Raw genomic sequence first — 23,583 nt, forward strand, 5'->3', positions numbered from 1 at the left:
CATTAGATGTAGCGACAGGGTAATATGTACATCAATTAGAAGAAATTTAGAAAGTCAGTAAGCCGACAAATTTGTCAAAACTTCTTCAGCATGCTACTATTGATTTATTTAAAATAAAATAAAACTAAAACAAATTTTGAAAAAGTAGATTTATTCCCGGACAATCGCAAGCAAGTTGATTTTGTTTTGTCCGGGGAAAAAATCTATTTTTTCCCGGACAATTGTTCCAGTTAGAAAAATCAAATTATTCCAGTTAGAAAAATCTAAATCTGTATTAGCAATCATTGCAATACATGTAGTTTAACAAAACTTCCTACTTATTTACCAGATCAAGTTTATCTGAAGCAACTTTAAACGATTAAATTGTCTGAAAACTAAACTTCTTAGCTGTTTATGAGCATGTATGTTTAGTTAGCAGTCTACTTACAGAACACACACTTTCAAATATATTAGATAAATGACATTACATTATAAAAAAATGATCTTAAATGATCCATGACTTATTGGAGCATTTCAAATGCATAAATATCTTTCGATACAAGTTGCTTGAGAACAGTTTCTTCGTCACCGTTTAAATACTGGGACTTGATTTTAGCTAAATCTTCCATTTCCATTTCAAATAGTTTGATCAAAATAACGCAGCACTCTATGTTGGAAGGGTTCATATGGAATCCTTTGATCGCAAAACTTAGCGCGTCAAGAGCGAAATAATTAACTGGTAGAGCGGCTGATAGTTCTAAACAACTACGTGCAGCACCAGCACATTCGTTGGATATTTCTTCGCGCTTCTTCCCCCGAACAGCAGGTTTCGTCTCCGTGTTCAAAATCTGTTTATATTCTGCCAGGAGAGGACAAATTTTTGCTTTCAATTTTTGAATAACTGACCCAGCCGAGGACATCTTAGCGACTACTTCCGTCAGTTGATCAGTCTAAAAACAAAACAAGACTGCTCGAATGAGGGCGAAGCCCTGAAGGTTCCGACTGCCTTTTAAGGTTTATTCAGCAGCAGTAATACATAAAAAAAATTAAATGAAATAAGATAAAATGAAATTTTTTCCTAAAATTCCCCCCACACGCCATATAAAGTACAAAAAGATAGATTTCGTTCCTTGCAACAAATCAATTATGGCAAATAAGCTTCGTTTAACCACTTTGGAACGATTTATAAGACGGATTAAATCTCCGCTTAGGCGTTAATAGCGCGAATTATATTGCGCGTTAATTGTCCCAAATTGGTCAAAATGGCCAAAATGGCAATCTTTAAACCCTCATAACTTCATGAAAAATGATCACGGGTGAAATATCTTCTCACATTTAAGCTCAGGACAACAATATATTTTGAATGATATAAAAAAATTCCGTCAAAAATGGCTAGTTAAAAAGTCGAAATTTGTCTGAAGAAAAAAAAACCCACCCCGAGCACAAATATTCCGTTACTTTCGTATCGAAAGTCGGAACAATAATGGGTGATTTTGTTGTAATTAACTTAATGGATCTTTTAAACCTTTAACTTCAGAAAACGAACATTAACCATTGAGATTTTTTTTCTCAGATCAATTTTATCTTAACTAATTGTCCCGACTTTCGAAGATATAAGCTCGAGGTGGTTTTTTCTTCAGACTTATTTTGAGTCTAACACTTTTTGGCGGCTTATACCTTTCGAAAGGTATTGTTGCCTTGAGTTCAAATTAAAAAAATTTGTCACCTGTGATTGTTCTTCTTAAAGTTATGGGGTTTTAAAGATTGCTAATTTGGCTTGAAGCAGGCTACATGCTTAATTGCTACGCTACTAGGGTTGAAATTTATCACTTAGAACTTTATATGGCCTTTGGGGGATGACTTTCAGAAAATAAACTGATTTTCAAAAGTTTATAGATCTTTCTTCTTTCAATTTTTTTGACAAAATCATCAATATTTTTTAAAGCAAACACTGATCCACAGACTTTAAAAGGTAGTCGTAACATTCAGCCCTGATGCGACCAATCTTGTTTAAATTTATGACGGATTAATTACATTCTTGTTTAAAAAAATCAGGAAGAGCTCAAAATTTGTTTAATTGATTATCCAATTCAGCTGAAATCGGTTTTCCTCAGCTTATGTGGATCAGTCAGTTACCAATTTAGCCAAAAAACTAGTTTTCAGATAAGTTTTAGCCATCGATGCTCTATTTACCCATAGTGCTCATTCCGAAGACGGCAAATTAACGCAAATTTTTCGAAGACAACATACTAACACAAATTTCTTGCCACAAAAAAATCATTGCCAATTGCACCTTGGACAAGTTAAACTATACTTTTTTTACCAATTCAAAAAAATCTCAATATAACAACAAGACTGCATGTTTATCAGGGCAAAGCGCCGATTGCCGTAAATTGTCGATCAGAAGTTTTTTAGTTTAAAAAGTTTTTAAAAAAATTGAAAAATTGATAGAAATTCCCTAACTAAAAATATTATTTTCATTTTTATCCCCACAAACTATGTATAGTACTATGCATTATAGTTTAAAAGTGTTAATGATTAGAAGCGAACTGTTTGCCTCAGTTCACTTTGAGCTGATACAACTGGCCTCTTACGCTGTAATAGAACGAACTAGATCGCACGCTAATTATCACAATCTGGATTAAAATCGCCAAAGTAGTCCCAAGCTCAAACCATTATAACTTTGTGAAAAATGAACACATGTAAACAATCTGCTTTTACTTGAGCTCCAGACATCAATGTCAAAAATTGACTGAATAAAAAACACCCCATGCATAATTATTCCGCACTTTATTCCATAATCGGAACAATAAATCTGTTTTGTGCAAAACGAAAATTGTTTTCCTCATTGTAATTACATGTAGAAAAGTCAAGTTATTCTGAAATTTATACAATTTTGATCACTTTTTTTGGACCGATACTGTTTCATAAAATATCTAATCATTGCTTAAAAATCAGTTCAATGTTGTGTGATTTAAAACTGATGTATCCAGTTTAAAATTCAATTTCCGTGTAAAAAACATGATTGAGTGATTCAATTTTTTTTGTTCTTTTTAAACCTAATCTAAGCTCGTTAACTGATATTATTCTTCATTTCGGACTGTTTCTTGCATAAGACTGTTGATCATATACAAAAAATATCATTTGAAAAAGAAGATGTAACCTGGAGCCAATACAAAAAGATCTTTGAAAATTTTTCACTAAAAAAGATTCCGAAGTAGAACAAATAGACCCAAAAGTTTTAGAACATACCATGAGAGATTAATTACAGCTAAAAATCAACAAACCGCAGGTGACAATTAGTACGTGAGTGGATCGACAAGAAATCGCAGAGGTGGCAACTCAAGAAGCCATCGTAATAGAGGTACAAGTAGGAGGAAATAAATGATCAAAATACCTAACCTGAAAGCAAGACTCCAAAAGGAAAAAAAATAAAAGATGATCAAAATATAAACCCCTGATGGTAGGTAGGTTAATGAGCTCATTTTCTCAGTATAGAAAGCGATAAAAAGATTAAAATGACTGATGAAAAAAAACGTTCAAAACTCATTAATTGAAACCGATGCAGCAAAAACAATCATATCTATGAGACGTTAAAAAGTCTCTTGATCCGATACAGTGAGTGAAAGAACGAAGTCAAAATCAAGAAAGTGACCAAAGTTTCACGGTAATAAGATATGATCCGAAAAAAGCAACATATCTTATTTATTTACCGCTGAGTGAAATTGAAATTTTTTTGGCTCAAAATAAATGTCATGGGTGATTACATACCTTGTTTATTTGGAATTCAAGCACTGTATAGTATTAGACATAGTTTGAAACATTCTAAAAATGAAAAAAAACACTTTTCGATTGACAGCAAAAAAAAACAAGACTGCTCGTATCAGGGCGAAGTCGTGAATGTTCCGACTGCCTTTTAGGGTTTATGGAGCACTAATAACATTAAAAAACTCAATGAAATAAAACGAAATGAAAAAAACTTTTCTAAAATTTGAAAATTTTTATGAAAATCATCCCCCCCACACGCCATATAAAGTACAAAATGAAAAATTTCGCTCCTTGTAACAAATCAATTATGGCAAATAAGCTTCGTTGGAACGATTTCTAAGACGGATTAATTCTCCGCTTACGCGTTAATAGCGCGAAATATATCGCGCGTTAATTGTCCCAAATTGGCCAAAATGGCAACCTTTAAACCCCCATAACTTTACAAAAAATGATCACAGGTAAAATATCTTTTCAAATTTAAGCTCAGGACAACAATGGCTTTCGAATGATATAAAAAAGTTCTGTCAAAAATGGCTAGTTTAAAAGTCGAAATTTGTCTGAAGAAAAAAAATCCAACCCGAGCACAAATATTCCGTTACTTTCGTATCGAAAGTCGGAACAACAAGCCACAGACGAATCGAAGTCAAGATGGACCGGTCAAGAATTTTAGAATCGGAGCATCAACAAGTAGAAAATCTATTAAAAGAGCAAACGTTACAGACAAGATACTAAATAAATAAACTGACCTAGAAATAATCACCGACTATATATAAGATTTGAACACACAACTCATTATAGTTCAAGAAAACCTATCAAGGTCGAATGACCCAATATAAGATATGAAAAATAATCATCTGAGCACATTTACACATTGCTCAAAACATAACAATGCTCGAAACATAACAAGAGTGAGCAAGGCTATAAATTTCACAATCCAGAGAAGCAGTAAATTTGAAAAAATTGTGGCAATTGTCTTGATTGAATCAAAAAGTAAGAAAAGAAGAATGAAACCCAGTTACAACCATTCTATCGAAAGAACCAAGAGATTTGATGAACCCAATTATACTTAAAACTTTGTCATTTTTGATCCCCCTAAATTTCCTGGCAAAATTTTTGGACAGACAGAATTAATTAAAATTAGCAATTTTTTTTCAATTTTGAGTAACTTTTGCATGCAAATTTGAGTTTTAGGGTGACATTGAGTCATATTTTTTCTCTGAAAAATTAGCTTTTGCATGCAGAAACTTTCTGAAATAGATCGTTTGCTCTTTTTAATTAATTCTGTCTGTTCCAACTTTTTGCAACTCTCTATATGTGACCGCCCAACCCCTTCTCAATTGTGGTTGTCAAAGTTTTCTAAGGGTTTTTCGTTGGAACTATTTTGCGACGTATATTTTTTGCTGTTTTACCCTCCAAGTTATGTAAAGACGCCTTTAGCGCCCATTTACACAAAATTTAAGAGAGGAGCCTGTTTATGCCAGGTTTTTTAGGAAACTTGCGAGCGGCGCAGAGCTTTTTTTTTTGCAAAAACGGATCTTCGCTTTTTTGTTTACGTCGATTTTTTTAAATTTTTTTGTATTCGTCGCTTTTTCAGGATGCGAAACTATTCATCACTTTTTTGGATGCAAAATCTGAAGCCGAACAACCTTGAAATTTTTGTCAGACCAAATTCAAATTGCGAGATTGTCAATTATCCGATGATTATGCAAGCCTAGTTTTTCAATACTGCGATGAGCTTCCAGATTTTACTATAAAACAGTTAGAAAATAAGTTAAAAAATCGGACAACAACAAAAAAAAACAGATTAGGCCGCCCAAAAATAAACAAACGGAAGTGAAGATTCTGATCAAATTATTCAAAAATTGGAAACTAATCGCAGAAGTACATGAGCCACCTTGAGCAATAATTGTCCTGTTTCAAGAGGTTTACTATTAGACGCTTCGAATGCAATTGCCTGATGATGTTATAGGTTTTGCGCGAAACTCTGCTTTCTGAACTTTCGACGATGTTTATTTCAGTTTTAATTTCCGTTGATGTCCAAACAGTTGTTCTTTTTAATTAATTCTGTCTGTCCCAACTGTTTGCAATATAATTAGTAGCAAAAAGTTCGGACAGACAAAATTATTTAAAAAGAGCAAATGACCTTCTTCAGACAATTTTTACATGCAAACGCTAATTTTTCAGACAGAAAATTTGTTTCAATGTCACCTAAAAACTCAAATTTGCATGCAAAAATAGCTCAAAAATGGCAGGTTGCTCTTTTTAATTATTTTTGTCTGTCCGAATTTTTTGCAACTCTCTATACCTCGGTTAACTTACAGCCCAGATGAAACATGCGCGAAACTTTTATGGAGGTAAGGTTCTTATATCCCCGAGTAAACAAAAACATACCTGCTCGCTGCAAGATCCAATGAGCTCCAGTTTCTTACTAAATAGTATTCGCTTCTTCACCTTCCCACTTGCTTCAAAAAAGTATGGTGCACTTAAATCTAAGCGATCATCATTGATCAATGGGTTGCTTGTTTTACTGACATCTGCAGCTTCTGATTTAAATTCGAGGAGCTTCTGAACTGCGATTTCATATAAATCTGTAGGTGTTTTGCATTCCTTTGAGTTTGTTGGGTTACAGACAATAGGAGTTTTTGCGCCCAGCAAAGCGTAAAATAGAGAATGGATTTGATAATTCAGGTGTATTTCTGAATTTTCGTGGGTTAGTGTGGAGATTTTTCGCAGCAAATCAGACGCATCTTTCCTGAAAGCGGATCTTGGTAATTATTTTCTACCCATTGTAATTTGGTATAAGGCAAAAAAACCGTATTAACGTTTGCGTGTGTCCATTATACGATTGAACACCCAACTGTTACCCTTTATGTATTTGTTTAATCAGGGGGTGGAACCCGCCGCCAACCCGTTTTTTTTTTAATTGGAACTTTATACTCCAAAATATTTGAGTCTAGACAAAAGAAAACCAAAATTGCTGAAAAGTTTGCCAAGAAAGAGTTGGCGTAGAAATTCTCTCAAAATATTTTTCTGCTTTGAAACAACGGCGTTTGAGATTGCGCTATGGGATTTTTGATTTTTTGAAGGATTTTTTTTTCAAAAAATATTATCTATTGCAGCCGTAGGCAAGGCGTTCTTAGAACATTTTAGGGTTTGCCAAAAGGGGTATCGTTTAACTACCAAAAGGGGAGGGGCAGATTGAGGATTTTCTCGAAGGGACGGATTTTTGAAAAGAAGTTTTAGTCAACCTTCTTCAATTTAATCAAGTCAATGATGTTCCGAGCTCCCCCAAATCACTCGAAAGACCCTGACCGGTGGTATCGCGACCTTAAACCGCTATTGCTATGTAACATAGGGGAGTTATAGTAAACAAGATACCTGCAAGCAACTGCTTCTTCTAGATTGCGAGTTTTGAGATGCTGAAGATACTCTCTGCCAAGTAAGACACTTGCATCATTGAAGATCGTTTGCCACGAAATTGGTCGTTTTTCTTCACCGATGAGAGTCTCGTAAACGGACAACCATTCCCTTAGATAGGGTTGTAAGAAAACTTTAAATAAAATAAAAATGTCCATATTTTGTTTCTACGGCTCAAAGAAAAAATTAAGTGATTTTTCCAGCAAAATTAAATTTGGAGAAACAGTTTGGAGCAGGGGCGGATTAAGGGGGGGGGGGGGACGCCCCCTCCCTCAGGGATTCGACCCCCTGCCGACCCAATTGGTCCCCCCTTTGATACTTTTTCAGAAATCCATTTTTGGCCGACCGACCCTATAATTTTTCTAAAGGCGCCTTAGGCGCCAATATATACTAACTTTGAAGGGGAGCGTGCGCCAAAAAAAAACACGATTTTTTTTTGTCAAAATTTTTCAAAAAATGCCCAAAAACGGCTTTTTTGACTGTTTTTTTTAAAGATTTGCCTGCGGCGCAGAAAATGTTGCCAAAATAGGGGCAAAACAATGCTTTGGGAGAGCTCGAAAAATCAATTTGGTCGACTTAAAAAAAAGGTCGTAAAAATTTTCGATTTTTTTTTGAAAATCCGCCCCCCCCCTCGAGAAAATCCTAGATCCGCCCTTGGTTTGGAGTAATGAGTAATGAGAGACCCAACAAACAGGGGGGGACACTGAAAATACTTGTGGTCATATAATTAATAATCTAAATAAGTGCAGAAGCAGATAAATTGAAGAATTCTAAATGAAGACTCTTTTTGCCTCAGCCAAAAAAAGTACTTTTTTAGTGAAAGAAAATTCCTTTTTTTAGGAAATTTTTAAAAAGTATTCATTATACAACCCTGCCTTAGATCTTTCCGAGTGTAGTGGGTATCGTCAGGCTCAGTTTTTGTTATCGCTGGTTGAATATTGTCTGACAAAGTTTTGTTGACATTGGTTTCAGCCAGCTCTTTGAGGTCTTTGGAGAATTGACTTATGTCAATCAAAAGGTCTCTACGACAATAAATCTTTATTTTTTCCGTACCTTTTGGCAGTTTCAGTAATTGCAAGATTGTATGGTCGAATTTGTTATTATCAACGTAGAAGTAAACAGAAATCTTCTGCTGTTGATACCATTTTTGTGCCGCCCTTGAACAAGATTTTGCAACGTTCGAGAAGACAAAAACTGTCTTGTCTGCGTTGAAACTGTACTTTTTCGCTTCGTTCGCTGAGATCCAATTCAAACCGTCTTCATTCATTTCGGTCTCTTTAAAACAGTCTATTATGGGAATTGCACCAATAATCAATACAGTTTGAAAGTTTTGGCAAAAAATTTTCAACAGTGACGTGATGCATCTGGCGAGCTTACTTCTAACAACTTGAACAGATGTGATTTTTCTGGAAGGAAGTGAGGTTTTCAAATAAATGAAAAGGAAACAAAATTTTGGCGTAGTAAAAAAATATTATTTCAATAATTTTTTGAAATTTTTCAGCAATTTTTTACAGTTTTTTTTTGTTCCGACTTTAAGAAGCAGTGATAGAAAATTTGGTTTCGGGATGATTTTTGTGGCGGTATATAAACGGAACGAAGTATAATCAGCTGGTAAATAAACAGCCGAAAGTGCACAATTCTCAAGTAATTGTTACATAACAATCGTGTACCTGTTACGAAATCCTTGTAAATTTCAGCCAAATGACGTAACTTTTCAATTGACAAACGAAAATTGATTCCGAAAACACGCGAAGTCTTCAAAGTATGTCTACAAATACTTTGGAAATAGATTTGGATCAAAATACGGCATTGGAATTGGAAGGAAATTGCTGGTATAGCGAGATACCAAAAAGTACCATGCTTCCGTATTTTGTCCATGAAAACCAGAATTTAACATGACATGTAGAGAAAAGAATTTTAAAAAACTTAGCATAGCAATAAATGCTGAATTAATATTACTCGATTTCAAAAATACCATTCTTTTGAAATAACAAAAAATACGAATGCTCGTATTGGGGCAAAGCCTTGAATGTTTTGACTGACTTTTAAGGCCTATAGAGCAGTTTTCACCTGAAAAATCGATTCAAAAAAAGTTTTTTTTCTGTTATTCCCACTCGCCATATAAAAAAGAAAAAGATAGATTTCGCTAGTTTTAATGTGGCATTTATGACAAAAAGCCTGCTTCTACCAATTTGAAATGCATTTTTATGACAGATTAAATCACTGCTTAGACATCAACAAGACTGCTCGTATATCAGGGCAAAGCCCTGAAAGTTCAGACTGTCACTTAATTCATATTCAATACTTTTTCGGAAAAGAAAACATTGAAAACCTATAACTATTTGAACAATATCAAAGTTTGAAATGTTGAGTCGTACAAAATTTATACGACTGATCTGATTAGCTAGCCTCAATTCATTTTGGAACAATTTTGTTTTGCGTGATAATTCGTCACGCATAAATAATTCGCGTTACGCTCACAGCAATATAAATAAATTCTTCAAACGCGCATAATTTAGTCCAGAGCATGGCCAATTTGGCAATTTTCAAACCCCCAGAACTTAAGAAAAAAAAATTGGAGGAAAAAAAAACAATTTTAGATTTGAACTCAAGAAGTTGATATCTTCAATATGGTATAAAAAAATTTTGTCGAAAACTATTATTTCGATCGGCGAAAATTTACTGAATAAAAAAACATACCGAGCATAAGTATTCCATTTTATGCGAAAGTCGGAACAACAATGCGGATTATATTGCGCTTTAATTGTCTCAAATTGGCCAAATTTGTAACCTTTAAATCTTTATAATTTTACTAAAAGTGCTTCCACGTAAAATAAATAAATACTTTTTCAAACTTCAGCTCAGGAAAACAATACTTTTCGGCTGATATAAAAAAATTTCCGTCAAAAATGGCTAATTAAAAAGTCGAAATTTGTCTGCATAAAAGAAACCAGCCCGAGCACAAACATTTCGTCTTTTGTAACCTTTAAATCTTTATATTTTTACTAAAAATGCTTCCACGTAAAATAAAGAATTACTTTTTCAAACTTCAGCTCAGGAAAACAATATTTTTTGGCTGATATAAAAGCTTCCGTCAAAAATGGCTAATTAAAAAGTCTAAAATTGTCTGGATAAAAGAAACCACCCGAGCTCAAATATTCCGTCTTTCTCTGTGAAAGTCGGAACAAAAATCTCTACGAAATACCGTTCAAAATGCGCGGTTGAATTTCAAGAGAAGCGCTGCGTTTTTTGACTGAGAAAACTGCGCATCTCTGCTACAAAATGCGTAACCGACAAATTAATTTTTTTTGAGAATGTCGCGAATTTCCAAGCGGCCATGACTTTTCAAGTGTTATAAAAAAATGAAAGCCTCACAGGTCACAGATTGCATCCGTAAGTTCTTTTTCTTCTAGCGGAGAATTGAAAAAAGAAGTATTTGATATAACAATGGCCAAATTGGTTGTTGCACGTGTTACTGCCGCACGAAAAGTTCTCCTGAAGCCTTCAGAACTTTGCCATGCCAATTTCTCTAGCATCAAAACAACACTTGCAAATTCGCTTCCGTAGATTTTGTCGCTGGATTCCAAACGAATGAATGGTAAATTTTCATCTTTTCTGTCGATTATTATCCCATGCGAAAAAGAGCGCAAAGCTATTTTTTCCTTTTTTAAAGCAGATATGATAGCAATTTGACTTTTTGGAGATAAAAAGTTGGAAACAACAAGAACGCTGGATTTGTCGTTGGACATTCTAGCGTATCTCATTATTGTCTGAATGCACTTTTCGAAAAAGGTTTCCATTTCAGATCCATTGGCTGATTCAACGTAAATTATCTCCGGCCGGTTGGTTCCCTCAAGACTATGAGACGGTGTTCCGTAAATTTCACGGAATCCAATGTTTGTGTTCGTGTTTCTGACAATGTTGCGTGAAAAAGTGTGGAGTTGTTTCGTGGATCTCATGGCATGTGAGAGGATGACGTCATTGAATTTAATTTTACTAAGGCCATAGCCCCAAAACACTGGTTCTTCCGAGGAAAAGATGCAGAAATGCACACCTTTTTTGTCACATTTTAATAAAAGTTTTTGCATCTTTGGGTACGTGAGAGGATCTTCGTCTATAAAAATAATTCCCTTTCCTATTTTATCAAGTTTCTCGGAGACATTCTGAGCCGTCCAAAACTCAATGCCTGATCCATTTAACGTTTGCTTCATCTGTGAAAAAAGAACCAGAGCTCTAAGAGAAGACCCGTCGAATATAACTACTTTACTTTCTGTTTGTCCCGTCTCAAAGAGAACGCTCTTGGCCAATTTAGCCAAATGGATCATCAGCATCGTCTTTCCAGATCCCTTTGTACCTCTTACGTTTATTCGTAGAGGTTCAGAATCTTTTAAAAGACCTGTAAGTCCTTTGAATACTTTGCCGATGACACCCAACTGTTCTCTCGTCCAAAGAATCACCGTCGTTTTTTCGTTTTTTGTCTGGTTGTACACTGATTTCGAGGCTCGTATGAGTTTTTGTTTGCAATTATCATATTTTTGAGGTAAAACTTCATCGATTTGTTTTCCAAGCCAAGTTTCTAGTTTCTCTGTTTTGACTTTAATAGACTGGATATCTTCAGAAACAAATTTGCGATGAATTAGAGCGCTGTCTCCTTCCATGGAGTTCAAAGCAACAAGACGGGCAACAAGGGGGTCAAATTTGTCGGATTCCTTCATCTCTGGAATTTTTTGAAGCGTGTCTTTCCAATGTTGTGCAAACTCGTTGAAATGCCACTGATAAAAAACAATCAATTGATTAGTCTGTCCATATTTGTCGTAGCAATTCATATTCAGTTCATCTTGGGTTTCTGGACGTTTTTTGGGTGCCGATGCTGGTTTTTTACCCGCTAAGTGGCAATATACATTGTGAATTGGAACTTCATTATCGTCGTTTTTATCAACATTTTCTCCAGATGATTCTGTAGAGCGTGTATTGTAACGCAATAAGTATCGTATAAAATTTTTGTGTTTTTCAAAATCGGATTGAAGTTTTTGTTTATTTACTTTTATTTCGTTTTTCACATTAAAGACAAAGATTCCTTTCGTTGGATGTGCAACTACCATGTCAATTTCCACGCTGCCAGGACCGCCTTTTTCAAAAATATGGCTTCCATCTACATTTGGAAGAATGATGATTCCGGAATCATCCGTTGATACTTCAGTGACAAACAGTCTGTACATTTTGCTCTCCCCTTCATCGCCTTTTTGAAGTGCTTTGTAATGTTTCTGCAGTTCTGTACCCAACTGCTCGTTTGGAATTATTATTTGAGAGATTCTCACACATGGTACAGACGTTTTCTCACCTCTGTTTTTCCACTTTGGGTACTGGTTTTCCATGAACCGCTTCAAGGAAGCATCGTCATTGAAATTAATTTTCCCCCCTCCGGGCCAGTGGATTTCTATCTTGTCCAATTCTTGCGTCAGCTTGCTTAAATTTCTTTCAAATGTATCGCAATCAGATAATTTTCTTTCTGCTGTATCTGTTCCCGACGGGTGTTGTTCGATTGATTCTTGGTCCCGCGAACCCATTTAGACCCAGAAGAAAAATAGAGCTGTCAAAAACAATTACTTACTTTTTCTTAACATATCTAATTATCTATCATGATTTACTTCTTATCTTATGTGTTTTTTGACGGAAAAACTGTTTCGAGTTTTTTCCCTTTATAAGTTCACGTGTGAATTCACAACTAAGTGAAAACTAAGTGCCTAACAAACTGCTCGCATTCATAGCCGCAGATCTTGTAGATTTAAGAATTGAATTACCGAGCTCAGCTATCCAGACAAAAAAATTTTTTAAACGTGAAAGTTTTGATGCGATTTTTTTTTCAAATAGGTAGTACTATTGTCCAAAAATGGATGTTCAATAATGTCCAAAAAATGGATGTTCAAGTGTTCCTGAAAAATGATCAAAACTATATTTTACATATAACTGGAACTTACTAACGACCCTACAGTCATACGGGTGATCTCTCTATCCATTTACTTCCTTTTTGCAAAAAGGGGCATCGTTACTAGGTACAAAATTCACATATGCTTAATCATTAATTTATTTTTTTACAGGGATGGCAATTCGTTACTAGAGACCAAAGGGGGGATTGTTGAAGAGATCCAATAAAATTTTGACGTGGAGTGTTATTTCAACTTTCACATTAGTTCATTCAACTGACCATCTGTACTGTCAATCATCTGCCAAAATTGATGCTAATTCGCGTTGCTTGTCAATGGCGTTGTCTGTGACCCTTCACGTTACCTCTATTTCTCACTCTTATGCTATACTTTAAAGGATTAAATTAATCTATTCTATCTGCAGCTTATTTTTCATGAAACGGATTTTCAACATGGCGCAATCAACAGGTTCAAGTGAGAAAAAAATCCAATTGCAATAACAGGTTTCTTTTCCGCGAAATTCAGTGAACGACGCACGCTCTGGGAATTCCGGTAAAACAGATGCCAGTGGGGGAGAGTAGTGAAACACGGAATAAATAGTGAAACAATTATTATTTCAACAGAGCGCTTACATCGGCGCAAATTGGGGCGTAGGCAGCGGGTGCGGACGGAAAAAACGAAAAGAAGGCGTACAAACGTTGATATCGATTCTCTATTTCTGGCTGGGGAGAAAGGTCATAACGAATAACTAACAAAGCGCCCGCACCTCGATCTGGGGGTTACAAGATATCCACGGTTTGTGAAAGCGATAGAAACCGAACTCAACAAAGTAGGAAAAATACGAGATTTCTCAACTCTTATCTAGGAATCAGCACTCCAACGAGTCACTGGAACAGTTTCACCCGGTTCTATGCAGTCTTACCGCATGATCTAACTTCCAGACACTAGAGGGACGCATACTGAGTGATGTTTTCATATTCAATATGAACAATCGCGAAGCTCAAACTGATCTGTGTCGGCCACCAGGAACGCCGGAGGAAGTGTATGGGATCGCTTTATCCTACGAGCGGTGGAACAAGATGCTAAAATTTCAAATTTAATGACTTCATGGGCACGAATGCGAAATGCTCTTCAAATCAAAACAAAAACCGCGGCAGAGGATCGATTAAAGGGCAGGGACTAAGCCGAGGGGGAAAATTGCCGGAAACAGTCGATGCTAAAAGTGGGATCATCCGGGTTTCACACCTGATCAGTTGATCACTCGTAACAAACGCCGGACAGAAGCACAATATCAACCTAACTGCAGGGATAAACAAGATTGTCAAAGGCGGCGCGCATCACCTGGATAGATCCAGGAGCACAGAGATTGTGAATTTAATGATCCGAAGGCAGCGGTTGATCACATTTCCCAGCACGAAAGTTCAGTGGAATGGGTAAACCCAGTAAAAACGCCCCCAGCTCTCTGAGTTCGGCTAGTCTGGGTGATTACCTGGCGCTGTCAGTCAGCTAAAATTGCTGCCTAAAGTTGAAAATGGGTCTCAACTGCCAATGGGTATAAATGGGATTTTTACGTGTGTTTGGATAGACAGCGAAATACCGATCTTGATATTCACCTTCGGAGAACTGAAGAGGGCCCTCGACGCGAATAACTCAAGATAAAGTAGACAGCAAAATCGAGAAATTTTAGAAGCAGATATATTTTTGAAACTTAGAAGAATCTTCCGATAATTATTTCGTTTCGCTGATTGTAATAACGGTCCAAAAGCACGTATGGGTTAAACTAGAACATGAATCGAGAGAGGTTGAAAATCAAGTCTACAAAAAGAAGTCAAGCTACCGAAAATTGAAGAAATAATGGACACCGTCGAACAATAATAGACAAATTTCTACGAATGAACAATCGAGTGCCAAGCCTCATTTTCAAATCTGAAAAAGCAGGTTGCGAACATACTAGAGCTCCGAAACATCAATGTCCATCGAGACATCAGGATAGTATGCGACTCAATTCACAACGGCCTCGAGGCGGTTGCATAGCAGTTAGGCCTTGCTATACCATTTTTAATCGCTGCAGACCAATTTCAATCTCATTAAGGTACTCAAACGAAGCGGAAGACAAACGAGCTCGAAATGCTACTGTGTGCGTGGGGGAGGGGTGCAGATTATTGTCGAAATTTTGTCAAGAAGGAGTTTCAGGAAGTTGGAAAGAGTTTTTACAACGGAGCAAAAAAAAACAGCGACGATAATTTTTGAGAATAAATTACTACCTCAACGTTGGAAGCGGTTACCAGGGAAGCGTCTAGTTTTACCATTATATATGAGTTTACTACTGAGGATGGTGATATTGGTCCTTTTGTATCGAAAGAGATTCTGTGATTGAAATCTAAACTTTGTCCGTTAAAGTCTTGTTTTTCTGCCAATTGTTTTTGATGTGGAAGTGGTTTATTTAATTGACACTATATACCATCGTTACATATATCTTTTATTCAAAGTGGTGCATTTGAAAAGTAAAACTTTTGAACAAAATTTGAGTGTGTTTTTTCTGAACCGTTTTGATAACAGGGAACGAGCGCGGAGTCGCTACCGGGCCCTCAGGCCAAATGTACCAAAGTACCTGGGATCGAAACTTAAACGATTATATGAAAACTATTTCAGAAGTTTAATCTGAGAGTGTACACACAGTAACCTTAAAAACGGCGTTGTAATTAGGAGGTCCAGTGTCGCTCTGGCGAAGAAAACTAACAAAAGTCTGTTGGCTATGTTTGACTTCAACTTGAATTCATTTGATGAAGGCTAGCAAAAATGCACTCTCCGAATACGAACATGAAATGGTGTAAAAAAACCTGAACGATGTGTATTTTCTCAGGTAGAATTTAATTTTTGCTTCCCAGTCGAAGATCAAATTTTGTCTTTTGACCAAGTTTTCTTAAGTTGAGTTTTATTATACAAGCAATGTTTCTGTTATAGTATGAACCGTATTTTTTCCAATCTAATTCGTAAATTTTGCGATAAAATAAGTTTGTTTTCGAAGTGTTCGTTTTGATCAATAACCAACTTTTAAGTAAATCCAATGCTAAGGCTTTTGACACAGACTTTCATTGTTCCGACTTCCGAAAGGAAAGTAACTGATTATTTGTGCTCGTATTGGTTTTTTCTTCAGACAAAACTCGACTTTTTAACTCGCTATTTTTGACAGTCAAAAGGTATTGTGTTCTGAGCTTATATTTGGAAAAATATTTCACTGGTGATCATTTTTCGTAAAATTATGGGGGTTTAAAGATTGCTTTTTGGCCAATTTGGGACAATTAAGGCGCGATATATTTTGCGCGATTAGCACTTAAGCGGAGACTTAATTCGTCATTGGAATCGTTCCTAACTGGTTAATGGAAACTTATTCGCCAGTTTTACAAGAAGCAAAAGCTATCACGTTGTTTTTGAAATGTCGCGTGGGGGGTTGATTTTTGCAAAAAACCTCACATTAAAAATAGTTTTATTTTATTATTTTATTACTTTTATTTTTTTCATGTTGTTACTGCCCCATAGACCTCACTAGGCACTCGAAAATTTTAGGGCTTTGCTTTGACACAAACAGTCTTGTTCAGTTTTGTGTTCGGTTCGCTCTGGCGAAGAAAACTAACAAAAGTCTGTTGGCTATGTTTGACTTCAATTTGAATTCATCTGATGAAGGCTAGCAAAAATGCACTCTCCGAATACGAACATGAAATGGTGTAAAAAAACCTGAACGACGTGTATTTTCTCAGGTAGAATTTAATTTTTGCTTCCCAGTCGAAGATCAAATTTTGTCTTTTGACCAAGTTTTCTTAAGTTGAGTTTTATTATACAAGCAATGTTTCTGTTATAGTATGAACCGTATTTTTTCCAATCTAAGTCGCAAATTTTGCGATAAAATAAGTTCGTTTTGGAAGTGTTCGTTTTGATAAATAACCAACTATTAAGTACAGCCAATGCTAAGGCTTTTGACACAGACTTTCATTGTTCCGACTTCCGAATCGAAAGTATCTTATTGCTTGTGCTCGTATTGGTTTTTTCTTCAGACAAAACTCGACTTTTTAACTCGCCATTTTTGACAGTCAAAAGGTATTGTGTTCTGAGCTTATATTTGGAAAAATATTTCACTGGTGATCGGTTTTCTTAAAATTATGGGGGTTTAAAGATTGCATTTTGGCCAATTTGGGACAATTAAGGTGCGATATATTTTGCGCGATTAGCACTTAAGCGGAGACTTAATTCGGCATTGGAATCGTTCCTAATTGGTTAATGGAAACTTATTCGCCAGTTTTACTAGAAGCAAAAGCTATCACATTGTTTTTGAAATGTCGCGTGGGGGGTTGATTTTTGCAAAAAAACTCACATTAAAAAATAGTTTTATTTTATTACTTTTATTTAATTCATGTTGTTACTGCCCCATAGACCTCACTAGGCACTCGAAAATTTTAGGGCTTTGCTTTGACACAAGCAGTCTTGTTCAGTTTTGTGTTCGGTGGCGCTCTGGCGAAGAAAACTAACAAAAGTCTGTTGGCTATGTTTGACTTCAATTTGAATTCATCTGATGAAGGCTAGAAAAAATGCACTCTCCAAATACGAACATGAAATGGTGTAAAAAAACCTGAACGACGTGTTTTTTCTCAGGTAGAATTTAATTTTTGCTTCCCAGTCGAAGATCAAATTTTGTCTTTTGACCAAGTTTTCTTAAGTTGAGTTTTATTATGCAAGCAATGTTTCTGTTATAGTATGAACCGTATTTTTTCCAATCTAAGTCGCAAATTATGCAATAAAAAAAGTTCGTTTTGGAAGTGTTCGTTTTGATAAATAACCAACTATTAAGTACAGCCAATGCTAAGGCTTTTGACACAGACTTTCATTGTTCCGACTTCCGAATCGAAAGTATCTGATTGTTTGTGCTCGTATTGATTTTTTCTTCAGACAAAACTCGACTTTTTAACTCGCCATTTTTGACAGTCAAAAGGTATTGTGTTCTGAGCTTATATTTGGAAAAATATTTCTTTGGTGATCATTTTTCGTAAAACTATGGGGGTTTAAAGATTGCTTTTTGGCCAATTTGGGACAATTAAGGCGCGATATATTTTGCGCGATTAGCACTTAAGCGGAGACTTAATTCGTCATTGGAATCGTTCCTAACTGGTTAATGGAAACTTATTTGCCAGTTTTACTCGAAGCAAAAGCTATCACGTTGTTTTTGAAATGTCGCGTGGGGGGTTGATTTTTGCAAAAAACCTCACATTAAAAAAATAGTTTTATTTTTTTACTTTTTTTTAATTCATGTTGTTACTGCCCCATAGACCTCACTAGGCACTCGAAAACTATAGGGCTTTGCTTTGACACAAGCAGTCTTGTTCAGTTTTGTGTTCGGTGTCGCTCTGGCGAAGAAAACTAACAAAAGTCTGTTGGCTATGTTTGACTTCAATTTGAATTCATCTGATGAAGGCTAGCAAAAATGCACTCTCAGAATACGAACATGAAATGGTGTGAAAAAACCTGAACGACATGTATTTTCTCAGGTAGAATTTAATGTTTGCTTCCCAGTCGAAGATCAAATTTTGTCTTTTGACCAAGTTTTCTTAAGTTGAGTTTTATTATACAAGCAATGTTTCTGTTATAGTATGAACCGTATTTTTTCCAATCTAAGTCGCAAATTTTGCGATAAAATAAGTTCGTTTTGGAAGTGTTCGTTTCGATAAATAACCAACTATTAAGTACAGCCAATGCTAAGGCTTTTGACACAGACTTTCATTGTTCCGACTTCCGAATCGAAAGTATCTGATTGTTTGTGCTCGTATTGTTTTTTTCTTCAGACAAAACTCGACTTTTTAACTCGCCATTTTTGACAGTCAAAAGGTATTGTGTTCTGAGCTTATATTTGGAAAAATATTTCACTGGTGATCATTTTTCGTAAAATTATGGGGGTTTAAAGGTTGCTTTTTGGCCAATTTGGGACAATTAAGGCGCGATATATTTTGCGCGATTAGCACTTAAGCGGAGACTTAATTCGTCATTGGAATCGTTCCTAACTGGTTAATGGAAACTTATTCGCCAGTTTTACTAGAAGCAAAAGCTATCACGTTGTTTTTGAAATGTCGCGTGGGGGGTTGATTTTTGCAAAAAACCTCACATTAAAAAAATAGTTTCTTTTTATTACTTTTATTTAATTCATGTTGTTACTGCCCCATAGACCTCACTAGGCACTCGAAAACTTTAGGGCTTTGGTTTGACACAAGCAGTCTTGTTCAGTTTTGTGTTCGGTGTCGCTCTGGCGAAGAAAACTAACAAAAGTCTGTTGGCTATGTTTGACTTCAATTTGAATTCATCTGATGAAGGCTAGCAAAAATGCACTCTCCGAATACAAACATGAAATGGTGTGAAAAAACCTGAACGACATGTATTTTCTCAGGTAGAATTTAATTTTTGCTTCCCAGTCGAAGTTCAAATTTTATCTTTTGACCAAGTTTTCTTAAGTTGAGTTTTATTATACAAGCAATGTTTCTGTTATAGTATGAACCGTATTTTTTCCAATCTAAGTCGCAAATTTTGCAATAAAATAAGTTCGTTTTGGAAGTGTTCGTTTTGATAAATAACCAACTATTAAGTACAGCCAATGCTAAGGCTTTTGACACAGACTTTCATTGTTCCGACTTCCGAATCGAAAGTATCTGATTGTTTGTGCTCGTATTGGTTTTTACTTCAGACAAAACTCGACTTTTTAACTCGCCATTTTTGAAAGTCAAAAGGTATTGTGTTCTGAGCTTATATTTGGAAAAATATTTCACTGGTGATCGGTTTTCGTAAAATTATGGGGGTTTAAAGATTGCACTTTGGCCAATTTGGTACAATTAAGGCGCGATATATTTTGCGCAATTAGCACTTAAGCGGAGACTTAATTCGTCATTGGAATTGTTCCTAACTGGTTAATGGAAACTTATTCGCCAGTTTTACTAGAAGCAAAAGCTATCACGTTGTTTTTGAAATGTCGCGTGGGGGTTGATTTTTGCAAAAAACCTCACATTAAAAAAATAGTTTCATTTTATTACTTTTATTTAATTCATGTTGTTACTGCCCCATAGACCTCACTAGGCACTCGAAAACTTTAGGGCTTTGCTTTGACACAAGCAGTCTTGTTCAGTTTTGTGTTCCGTGTCGCTCTGGCGAAGAAAACTAACAAAAGTCTGTTGGCTATGTTTGACTTCAATTTGAATTCATCTGATGAAGTCTAGCAAAAATGCACTCTCCGAATACGAACATGAAATGGTGTGAAAAAACCTGAACGACATGTATTTTCTCAGGTAGAATTTAATTTTTGCTTCCCAGTCGAAGATCAAATTTTATCTTTTGACCAAGTTTTCTTAAGTTGAGTTTTATTATACAAGCAATGTTTCTGTTATAGTATGAACCGTATTTTTTCCAATCTAAGTCGCAAATTTTGCGATAAAATAAGTTCGTTTTGGAAGTTTTCGTTTTGATAAATAACCAACTATTAAGTACAGCCAATGCTAAGGCTTTTGACACAGACTTTCATTGTTCCGACTTCCGAATCGAAAGTATCTGATTGTTTGTGCTCGTATTGGTTTTTTCTTCAGACAAAACTCGACTTTTTAACTCGCCATTTTTGACAGTCAAAAGGTATTGTGTTCTGAGCTTATATTTGGAAAAACATTTCAAGGGTGATCATTTTTCGTAAAATTATGGGGTTTAAAGATTGCTTTTTGGCCAATTTGGGACAATTAAGGCGCGATATATTTTTTTTTTATTGAAGCTTTACAACAAAAGTTGAAGGGCGTGAGCCAGTAAACATATTTAAAAAGTCTATGGAATGCGGGAAACGGCAGTTGCTACACAGGCAGCCAAAAGTCCAGGAGCACGAGTCTAATTCGTTATAGTGGCGGTGATAGTAGTCCCAGAAAAACTTGATAACACGCGGTTTGACGTTGCTCCCATCGAGGTTGATATGTCGGTGGAGAAGATTATAGAGGCGTGGGGCACGATACCAGAAATTCTGTCGTTGAATTTCTTTTGTGATGACAGGAAGTTCAAATAGGCTGTGAGTATGAGCTCGTGTGCGGTGCTCTCTGTTTTCACTTCTTCTTGTGTAATCATACCAGGGGAATGTGGAGTTAGCACCGATAAGTTTGAGGAAAGCAAGAATATCATACACATGAATATTTAGAGGTAGTGGAAGAAGGTTGAGTTTTTTCAATCTGTCGCAGTAATTGTCATCACAATAATTAAGCATCCAGTAGGTGGCGCGTCTTTGGACGCGTTCAATCAGGCGCAGATCACCTTTCGATGGACTCCAAGCAGTGGATCCGTACAGTAGAATTGGTATCACCATTGATTTGTAAAGGTCCTTTCTATGCTTTGTGCTCACTCGGTGGCCAACATTTCTTTTGATTAAGTTTAATACTCTATTTGACTTGCTGCAGGCACCAGTTATGTGGTCTTTCCACTTCAGCTTGTCGCTTACCAAGAGGCCAAGATCTTTTTCCAAACTTGAATGAGCTAACGGTTTGCCATAAAGAGCCAGATCGGTTGGCTCTGTTCTAGAAAAGGTAACAATTGAACATTTGCCGACATTGAAGCTCATGTAGTTTGATCTACACCACTCTTCTAGAGAGGACAGATTCTCCTGCAACCTGGAATTTAGGATCTTCTGATGTATTGACAATATCTTTGTGTCATCAGCAAACATGAATGTCTCAGAAACTAGATTGAGAGGCAAGTCAGCTACATAGATGATGAATAGTAATGGTCCAAGAAGTGAACCTTGGGGAACCCCGCTGGTTACATCAAGAAGTTCGGACCTTGCATCTCCAATTTGGACAAACTGTTTACGTTGATCAAGATAACTGCGCAGATTTTTGAGTAACTTTCCTTGGATACCCAGAATCTTCAGTTTTCTCAGAAGCACAGTGTGATTTATTTTGTCAAATGCTTTCGCAAAGTCCAAATAAACGGCTTCGATTGTTACGTCAGTGGTGGAGATATTGCGATAGACATTGTCTAGATAGCAGAGCATTTGTAAAACTGGTGAGCGATTTTTGGTGAACCCAAACTGCGAAGAGTTTATGTGTGGAATGACGTGAGGATAGAGAGCATTGAATATCAGTTTTTCGTGGATCTTCGAGGCAATGCTGAGGAGCGTGATGGGTCTGTAGTTCTCTACATGTAGCTTCGAACCCTTTTTATGGATCGGGCTTACTGCACCTTCTTTCCATTTTGCGCGATTAGCACTTAAGCGGAGACTTAATTCGTCATTGGAATCGTTTCTAACTGGTTAATGGAAACTTATTTGCCAGTTTTACTAGAAGCAAAAGCTATCACGTTGTTTTTGAAATGTCGCGTGGGGGGTTGATTTTTGCAAAAAACCTCACATTAAAAAATAGTTTTATTTTATTACTTTTATTTAATTCATGTTGTTACTGCCCCATAGACCTCACTAGGCACTCGAAAACTTTAGGGCTTTGCTTTGACACAAGCAGTCTTGTTCAGTTTTGTGTTCGGTGTCGCTCTGGCGAAGAAAACTAACAAAAGTCTGTTGGCTATGTTTGACTTCAATTTGAATTCATTTGATGAAGGCTAGCAAAAATGCACTCTCCGAACACGAACATGAAATGGTGTAAAAAAATCTGAACGACGTGTATTTTCTCAGGTAGAATTTAATTTTTGCTTCCCAGTCGAAGATCAAATTTTGTCTTCTGACCAAGTTTTCTTAAGTTGAGTTTTATTATACAAGCAACGTTTCTGTTATAGTATGAACCGTATTTTTTCCAATCTAAGTCGCAAATTTTGCAATAAAATAAGTTCGTTTTGGAAGTGTTCGTTTTGATAAATAACCAACTATTAAGTACAGCCAATGCTAAGGCTTTTGACACAGACTTTCATTGTTCCGACTTCCGAATCGAAGGTATCTGATTGTTTGTGCTCGTATTGGTTTTTTCTTCAGACAAAACTCGACTTTTTAACTCGCCATTTTTGACAGTCAAAAGGTATTGTGTTCTGAGCTTATATTTGGAAAACTATTTCACTGGTGATCATTTTTCGTAAAATTATGGGGGTTTAAAGATTGCTTTTTGGCCAATTTGGGACAATTAAGGCGCGATATATTTTGCGCGATTAGCACTTAAGCGGAGACTTAATTCGTCATTGGAATCGTTCCTAACTGTTAATGGAAACTTATTTGCCAGTTTTACTAGAAGCAAAAGCTATCACGTTGTTTTTGAAATGTCGCGTGGGGGGTTGATTTTTGCAAAAAACCTAACATTAAAAAAATAGTTTTTTTTCTATTACTTTTATTTAATTCATGTTGTTACTGCCCCATAGACCTCACTAGGCACTCGAAAACTTTAGGGCTTTGCTTTGACACAAGCAGTCTTGTTCAGTTTTGTGTTCGGTGTCGCTCTGGCGAAGAAAACTAACAAAAGTCTGTTGGCTATGTTTGACTTCAATTTGAATTCATCTGATGAAG

The 23,583-nt window shown here is 36.0% G+C and overlaps 1 protein-coding gene across 1 annotated transcript in view; it reads right to left on the minus strand.

The window, feature by feature from the left end:
• Positions 1-203: 203 nt before the first annotated feature.
• Positions 204-23,583, minus strand: part of LOC134855542 (uncharacterized) — a 29,706-nt gene continuing 6,326 nt past the window's right edge. The window contains exons 3-7 of the mRNA XM_063872083.1: positions 10,540-12,754; positions 8,040-8,570; positions 7,126-7,275; positions 6,139-6,499; positions 204-929 (exon numbers count right to left, since the gene is read on the minus strand). Of these exons, the coding sequence (XP_063728153.1) occupies positions 501-929; positions 6,139-6,499; positions 7,126-7,275; positions 8,040-8,570; positions 10,540-12,731 (3,663 nt within the window). The 5' untranslated portion in view covers positions 12,732-12,754 and the 3' untranslated portion in view covers positions 204-500. The remainder of the gene's footprint in view (positions 930-6,138; positions 6,500-7,125; positions 7,276-8,039; positions 8,571-10,539; positions 12,755-23,583) is intronic.

Source organism: Symsagittifera roscoffensis, chromosome 10 (genome assembly GCF_963678635.1).
Source record: "Symsagittifera roscoffensis chromosome 10, txSymRosc1.1, whole genome shotgun sequence".
NCBI classification, from domain to species: Eukaryota; Metazoa; Xenacoelomorpha; order Acoela; family Convolutidae; genus Symsagittifera; species Symsagittifera roscoffensis.